Source organism: Scatophagus argus, chromosome 13, assembly GCF_020382885.2.
Source record: "Scatophagus argus isolate fScaArg1 chromosome 13, fScaArg1.pri, whole genome shotgun sequence".
In the NCBI taxonomy this organism is placed as follows: domain Eukaryota; kingdom Metazoa; phylum Chordata; class Actinopteri; family Scatophagidae; genus Scatophagus; species Scatophagus argus.
The window spans coordinates 5,965,157-5,973,820 of record NC_058505.1 but is presented as its reverse complement, the minus strand read 5'-3'; the positions used below and the strand labels follow the sequence as shown (position 1 = coordinate 5,973,820).

Below are 8,664 nucleotides of genomic sequence, written 5' to 3'. Positions count from 1 at the left end.
ATTACTGCCCCCCCAAGTGAACCATATGACTCAAATTAATGTTGCTGTGCTTTTCTGATCGGTTGCCACTATGGTTTAAGTGTACATTATGTTATGTAAACAAATAAAACTACTTGTTTGACAAAATAATCTCAGCTTAAGGTCTACTCAAAAACCTTTTCTGAAAAGCTTTGAAGGTGTTACAACTTTCGAGGAGGTTTAGTTGATGAGAAATGAACCAGGATCAAGATATGATCAGTGTCTTGACCTTGAGGTGTCTGTTGCTGGCTAGCTGACAGCTAATGTTGGGGCAGTTTGGGGCAGATTAAAAACAAATGACACTAAAAATCCACATTGTTTTTATCTAACACAATTTGAAAGATTTTGAGAAGAGAAGGATGTTTTGCTTCATTCATTTACCTCTCAGAGAGAACAAGCGTTATTCACATGACAAATGAGAGTTTGTCACAACAATATAAACTAAGGCTCAAACCGCCAAAGCTGTCATCTTACTGTGTCATATACATTATAATGTTAATTAAGTCTTTTTTGCACAGTATTAAGAATGCCAAGTCCACCACACAAAAGAAAACTAACACGTGATACTGAAACACACTCCCAGCCAAATAACTCACTGTATAATTATGTATTCAACCAGCATATCCATGCTGATCACAATACATATTTATCAGATTTGAGCATGCTAAAAAAAACTACCCTTTAGACAACATTTGGGAGAGCTGCAGCCCAGAAGCTGCATCAAATCCCTTCATCAGATACCAGCATCTGCTGTAGCCAGACTGGAAATTATGCGTTACTACCAGCACCAACAGTATCACTAGTAAATTAGCTGCATGGCCAGTTTATGGTCACTAACCATTAAAAATACTGGTATACTTACATATATTTGCCGTTCCTTTGGGTATAGGGAGGTAGGAGCCCACACTCCAGGCTCTTCCATGGTAGTGCTTCTTACAGCGGCTGCAGTCTGACCCTGTGGTGTTGTGTTCACACTCACAGCCTAGCTTCCCCTTGTCAAACACACAGCTGTTGGCATGCAGGTTGCACTTGCACCTGAGACAGAAAGATAACAACAAAAAACGGACGTATGAATAGGCATCATTCTGAAGCCACTGAATCAATAACCTCTGGAGGGAATACACAAAGTCTGCCCTTGCTGCGGCGTTTATTTGCGCTTTTCAAATTTTTTGACGGGGGTAAATTGAAATCCTGGTGGGTTATCTGACTTGGATCGTGCCTCCACAAAGCTTCATTATGCTCTGCTTTAAAAAAACAAGGCCTCATTTGTTGCTGCCCCTGCGGAGAGAACAGCGATGCGAATGAGGTTACTTTTGCCACTCTGAGAGCTAAATGAAAGGCACTCTATAAGATTTACTAATTGAGCACAAAACAGGGATCTGACAGAGAGATGATAGCATAAAGTGAAGCAGCGTGGTCTGAGAATTCTCTTTTTTTTCTTCCTCTTCAAAGTTACTGTGTTATTTGGCATGGGAGCCTTCAGGCAGGAAACCCTACTGGTCGACAGAGCTGGTTTATTAGACAGAATTGTGGCAGAGCTGACAGATGCTCCTGACAGCAGAGGAGAGAAGGCCCGACGGCTTTCAACACTCAACCAAATCCACCCACCGTTCTGACCACATGGAACAAGCGCGCTGGTATATCTGAGCATGTGGTAAAAGAACAAGGGGGGTGCAGTCTGAATCTCACTTTTGTGTCTCTAACAAACTGAGTGAATTTCATGTTATCAGAATCCAACCTTTCTTTATTTTAGGGAGAGTTATGTTTTTCCCAGCGAAGAGCTCTGTCAGAGGCAGAACAGGCTGTTTGTCATCACATTGGGAGATACAGTTTCATATACCATATGTATTCCACATATATTTCTCCCTATTTGATTTTCTTCCTTGGAGGGTAAAAGGTTACAACTAGCGATCTCAGGTTCTTGGGAGGTTGGGGGTTGATACAGAAACAGTTGAGGAGAGGAGACCATCGAGTTGCTCTGACACACTACCCATCTCCAGGGGTTCAGGCGCCTCATGGTTTCACATCATGACTATGTTTGTTTTCACAAAGTGCTTCCGAAGGAAGATTCCTCCCATTTGAGGCCGAGGAGCTGGGTATCTGTTGCCTACGATTGCCAGCGAACATGAGACAGAGAAATGACAGCAGCAGTCAAAAAAACATCCATTCTAATTGACTTCCTGGCCTCACTGTGACATCTCACATCAATGATGGATAACTGCGGGAAACAAGGGGAAATATAGCCTGTTCTGTGTAGCTGATAAACAGCAGTAAAAAAGTCAGTGAATAACATCTGATATAATGTGGAGGTTGGCAGACATCCACATATGGGAAATACTCAACAATTCAGCATCTATAAGCATTACATCCACATAATATTTGTGACACACTATAAAATACGGTTTTATCGCTAAAATGAAAGGTGCTTGATTGGTATTTACAAATATGAATATTTAAATGTATTTAAATCAAATACATACTTTGTATCATGCAGGAAGCAATTATGCACCAATGCATTCATGTACAAATCCAAATAAATCTGCGACAGTCTTTTTATTGAAATACTGTATTGGCTTTTACATTGTGTTACAAAGCATTTACTACCTGTTTGGGTAAATACAATTGTTTATTTACAACTACTACTTAAGATCTATTATATGTAATAATGATGTGTACTGTGTTATCATACATGTTTATACATTAGTTAGGAATGTGTCAAGTAAAAATGTCCTTATACCTGTTTATGTCAGAGGTATCTTCAGTAATACACAAATATGTGTGAGGGAAAGTGTTCACTTGGTAACAAAAGTTCCCAAACAATTCAAAAAAATGTGTTAATGCAAACCTTTAAGGCTCAAGCCAGAGAAAAATAAACCTCGTTCGCAGGTACATGATTTACACAGCAACAGCAACATTAGAGTTGAAAACAACTTTTTAAGTAATGTGGATGTCAGATAACATCTGTCCTCAGGTTATGTGCTGTCTCACAATATTAACATCCATAATGGATGCAACTGAATGCCAGCCCACATTCATATCATCTAAATGCTAGTGCTTCTCACTACGCATTCCCCGAAGTCCTTAACTTTTTAATCAATTAACGTCCCTGCTCCATAAAATTAATGACTGGCTGTAGCTCTTCTGCCATGCAGACAGCAGCAGCTCCCTGAAGTAAAGGGCGATGAGATTTGACCTTCCATTTAATTAAAAACCAGCAAAATTTGGATCATCTGGTCCAACCGATGTGGGGAGCCCGCTGATCGAGTAGAGGATGTGGACTCGAGGGAGCTCTGGGATGTGATGCTTTTGCCACTGGCATTGTCATATTGAAATCAGAGAGCTTTTCTGTCCCTAGTTTGGGTCACAAGAGGGAAGCGATCCCCTGTATGTTCAGCTTTTTCAGTCTGCTCCATTACAAAGACACATTTTATAAAGTTTCAATGACCTTTTATTCACAGTACAGCCCAATAGGATTTCGTATTATCTATTATCCAGGCAAGTGACCCTCCCTAAGGAAACAATGGGGATCATCTAGTGTCTCTGTCCTTCACATTGACTTCATTTCTCCAGCTGGGGGTAAAAATGCTCTTGAATGAAATGAGCTCCGTTATGGATGAAGTGCGTCTGTTACTTTTCAGGTGTGTATGTGTGTTTGTGTGAGCAGTGAAGTGATTACTAAACACTGCTTAAAGGGTCAGTTCCATCAAAATCCCTTTCAGCCCGTGAATTTAGTTTAGCATTGAAATTTTGATCTGATGTCAAGGAGGAAATATTGGAGAAAATGTCTCAAAACCTGGGCAAATAAAATCAAAACCATGTGTGAGGTTAAATCCCATTCAAAGTTAAAAGTGAATATATAGTATTTGTAATGTTAATAAACCAAAGCTTTTACATTCAACAGGGAAGACAAGGTAGGTGCCTTCATCTAATTCTGAATGTTGTCAATAACTTCTTTGAAATTTCCTTTATTAATCCTCGCAATGAAAAAAAGAAGATATACTGCTTCTGGTCAATAATGCAGATCGTGATCCTTATTTTGATTTTTTTTTTTTTCTACATACACTTGCATGCTAAATATATGTAATCTCTACAATGATGTAAGGTGATTCAAGGGTCTAGTTTACGTTGATATTCTGGAGCAGACAGCAGCAGTGCACTGTGTCTTCTGACTGCTAACTGTGGTTTCTCTTGGCTGTTGGAAGCTGTGGTGACAGCCTCACCATGTTTTACTGGTGACAGCTTCTAACATGTCTGATTCATGATAAGACAAGAGAACATAACTTGTTAAATAAGATCCTCAAAGAGGAAGAGCCTGAACTGATAGGGAAACTTTCATTTATTTTGTCTAATTTTCAATTTGAACCTTGGAGAGACTTGCAAGAAAAATCCTATTAATGCCACTAATTTCGTAAAGAATAGGTTCTGCTTAAGATAAACAACTGTAAACTATTGTTCCCGGTGTTTAAAACACCTGCACCATATACTGTTTCAGCAATGCTGGTCCAGTAAATGGAATAAGTGGAGGTTGCAGCCATATTTCATTTTGTTACTGATGCCTTACAGTCACTTATAAGACCTCTAAATCTGTATGCATGTACAGACTGGACTGATTGGCATCTGCCTCATTGACACATGACAGCTGGAGAAGGAAAGGTGTACATAACAAACTTAATGAATTTAATTAAACTCTTTTTGTTTCTTAGTATTGTGTATGCTAGCTCACTGTCCTCATCAACCTGTTTTCATTAGGTGTGAAAAATCTGAGTGAGGACACCAGAAATAATAAAAAAAAGCACAATTATATGTTATGTATATATATTTATATACTATGTATATAATATATATGTGTGTATATATACAGCAGTGAATGTCGATCTTTTGTAGATTCTGGGTACACTTTATTGTCTTCTGTCATGGCTGATTGGGTCATGGCTTTTGGTGCCATTTTTAATGTTATTAGCAATACCTGTGCGTTTCCTGTTATGACAAGTCAAAATGGCTGCTCTGAAAGGAATTAAATTTGGTGACCTTTCCTAATTCCTTCAACCTGAGCTGGGGTCTAATCAGTCAAAATAACTCTGAACACCAGTGTGGGTGTGCAGGGTATTTAGCATTAAAGAAGAATAATAAGCAGTGACAGATGTTTCAAACAGGGCTGAGTTTAGATGAAAAGTGGTGTTGACATCTTGACTAAATATAACCAGTGCAACAACAACATTTGAGTGACTACATTTCAGTATAGCAGGCCCTAATTACATGCTGAAAAGTAGTCCTGTTGAAAGCTGTTGAAACAATGTGTATGTAACCTGAATGCCACCGAAATGTTTATACTTTTCGTTCAGTTCTTTGTTCAAGTGCGATTCAGTGAGATTCAGTCCATTTTTTTGCAGTTTCCTTCATGGCTGCCTTGCTACTATAAATCTCACATTAGCTTTAATTGCTGATACTGACAGACAGTAGTGTATGTGTCTTTCTCAAATCTGACTGTTCACATTCATCTTAATAAGATGTGTACAGATCTGTACCACGACCCCACATTTACCACAGGCATGCTGCTAAACAACAGAAAATAGCACTGGCATGACAGTCCATCATTAGAACTAATAAAATGGTGCAAGCGTTCATTTCTTGAATTGTTTGCCGTGGCAACAGCAACCTGGTGACAGTCTGTCAGCTTTTCAGGATGATGTCTAAGATAGCAAAAAAGAAAAGTAAAAAGGGTTTTGATTGAAACATCTTACCATATATCTATTACCTTTGCAACCTCTTATCTCTCAGGCACCATTGCTGTGATTCTCCACATTTGGCTTTGTCCATCACTGCTGACAGGTGATGCATAATGCTGTGATGGTGATGTGAGCATGCTCAGTGGGAAGGAAAATCACGTAAATGACCATTCACACAGCCGTCACATCAACAGGAATCACAATTCGATTTAGGCTCAGACATGAACGTGACCCAAATCAGAGTTGAAAAGATCAGACCGTGATTTATGCTGTTCAGCAGTGTGAATGCAGCGTTTGGTTCAACTTGGGCTCTCTTCCTCTTTGAGGAGACAATAATGACATTGACCTAACTGATTGTTTGCTCCTGTGGTAGGGTATAAGTCCTGATGCTCACGCACTCAGGTTATAAAATGATGAAGGGCTGGGGGCTAAAATGTCTGTCTCTGTATTATTCCTCACTCCTATGAAGATAAGGAAAATAAATTGCATATTATCTACCTATGAACAAAGGGTGGTTGCAACCTGCCCCTATGAAATGTTTTCTGAAAGAAGGCAATGTCTCCTCAGACCCGTCCTAAAACCTGCAAATGTTAATGCAAAATTACTGAGAGAATATTCTAAAATGCCTATAAAGTTTTTTAGAATGGGAAGTCTCTTTTCTTTCTTTATTCTTTAGAGATTTTACCCATGACTGGCACTCTGACTGATAAGACTGACTGAGCAAACCAGCATCCCTCAGCTCTATATTTCACCTGTTCCTTCACACAAGTTGCTCATGGTCAGAACCTGTAATGCACCTCCATGCTGTATAAATACATACTGAGGATTCTTGAAACTTTCCTTGACAAGACACTAGGAGAGACTCACATATCCTGACCAGTGATAGCTCTGACAGATATGGAGAGATCAAGGCTGTAGAGTGAAACTTTGGCCTTGCTTAAAGTTTTAGATGAATGTCAATGTGTTACCTGGACAAAGCAGACCTGGCCAACACCTTACAGGGAAAGAGAGGCTGTTTGATGTCTTTTACATTAGAAGAAAGATGCCATACATGTGAGCTGAACGGGGAACACAATAGGAGGATTTCATTTGAAAGGATGATGTTGGTGCTGTTTCTACTGGGTTAACTAGTTGTGTTTCTTAAAGCCCTGTCCTTCACAGAAACCGATTTTTCAAACATTATTTTATGTTACAACATATTTTTGCATTTCTCCATTTTCTTATTGGACAAATGACATTAAAATTAGTTCATTCCTATGTTGTTCCCAAATAAGTGACAGACTCTGGTATGGCAAAATTCCCTCCTACTAAAACAAAGAAGAAGAAGGTGGCAATTACTTTTCAAGGATAAGAAATCTTGTTGAAGTCATGGGTTCAGACTCAAACTGTAATACTGAATCAGCATATCATTGCCTTAAAAATCATCATGAAGTGAAGGATTTACAATGTCTCAGCAGGATTTAGAAAAACTTGCCAGTGCCCTGCCAGTGCAATTGGTGTCTTTCTAAAATGCTGATAAGATAGGTACTTGCACTGACATCCTGTGTGCTAATCAATTCATTTTAAAATGCTGCAATTGATTTATAAGGCATTGACTTGTTTAGGGATAAAACACATTTCTGATCTGCTGTTATGAGTCATCCAGATCTCTCAGATTTTCTGGGTAATTAGGCTTGAAACCTTTGTTTACCACTGCCTTTTGTTAAATTAGGGCTATTTGCTCTGCGTATGGTACTGCACTGTCACAGTGCTGTAATTGCTATTATCCCGTTTACTCAGTTTTAGTTTAGCTTATTATTTTACCTTAATTTTTTTATTTCACTTTTCAAAAACATCGTCTTAATGTGTTTTTTGTTGCTTTTAGATCCATCTTTCTCACTAAGAATTCTACTGTGGATATGGCTTTGAAACAGTATTTAGATCTTAATGTTGGGAAGTGAATAAATGAAATGTTTTTGGGGGAATCAAACTTAGGACCTTATTATTTCTAAAATCCTGTGATCTTTCTGTTGAAAGGTGCCATACAATAAGATGGATACTTTGATGTGGGAAAACGTATTCTAGGTTTTCTTTTTATCTGTTTGGCCTAACTTAAATCAGTCATTTATATTTTTAAATAAATAATATGAGTGGCACAATGTCTGAAATCTGAAAAAAACATATGGAGATATTATATTTAATGTGTAAAGATAACAAAAGGTTACAACCTTATTTGATTTGGATTTTAGTTCATAGTAATGAACTAAGTACAGTTTCTATCCAGTTCCATAAATGAACACGAGGCAAAGGCTAAAGAGATTAGATCCAGACTGCCTTTAGCAAACTCCATAACACACAGTTGAAGGGAAACAAAAGACAAATGTCTCCTTCGTATGCAAAAGTAATTTGAGCAGGAACAAGGCAAATCCGGCTATCATGAGTGTGCTAGCGTTTCTGTACATTGACTTCTTCCTTTTACATCTTGAATGGCACTGAACTTTTTCACAAGGAGACGAGGGGAGTCTCACAGTCACCTCATTACACCAGGCTGTGTCACCGTGAAATTGAAGAGTCCGATTAGGCTTGTTTTCGTCGCTCTGTGCTGTGGCCAATTTTGTCATTCTTCAGGGTGTAATGTAATACATCTCAAGCAAATTGTTTGCGTCCTCCATTGAAATATAAAGTAACCCCGCCAGGGATCCCCAAATTGTTGGAGAAATATTAGGAATGGATCACAAGTTAATTCCCCCTGCTTCAATTTTCTGCTGAAGCGAAATGAAATTTGAATTTGTGTGGCTTGGGCCACTGCCACTGAGAGACTGTGATTTGTTTCAATGACAGCACCTATTATTGAAGTTGCGCATTGATGTAGACATACAGTATGGTAATGTCTACCCCTCCTCATCCCACCACAGCCCTCATGGTGGAGGGCCGTCTCATT

At 38.8% G+C, this 8,664-nt stretch overlaps 1 protein-coding gene across 2 annotated transcripts in view; it reads right to left on the bottom strand.

Annotated features, from left to right (window-relative positions):
- The window catches only part of LOC124069824 (netrin-G1-like), a 59,947-nt gene that overhangs the window by 11,888 nt on the left and 39,395 nt on the right, over positions 1–8,664 (bottom strand). For both annotated transcript variants that reach the window (XM_046409289.1, XM_046409288.1), the window contains exon 4: positions 881–1,053. In XM_046409289.1, the coding sequence (XP_046265245.1) occupies positions 881–1,053 (173 nt within the window). The remainder of the gene's footprint in view (positions 1–880; positions 1,054–8,664) is intronic.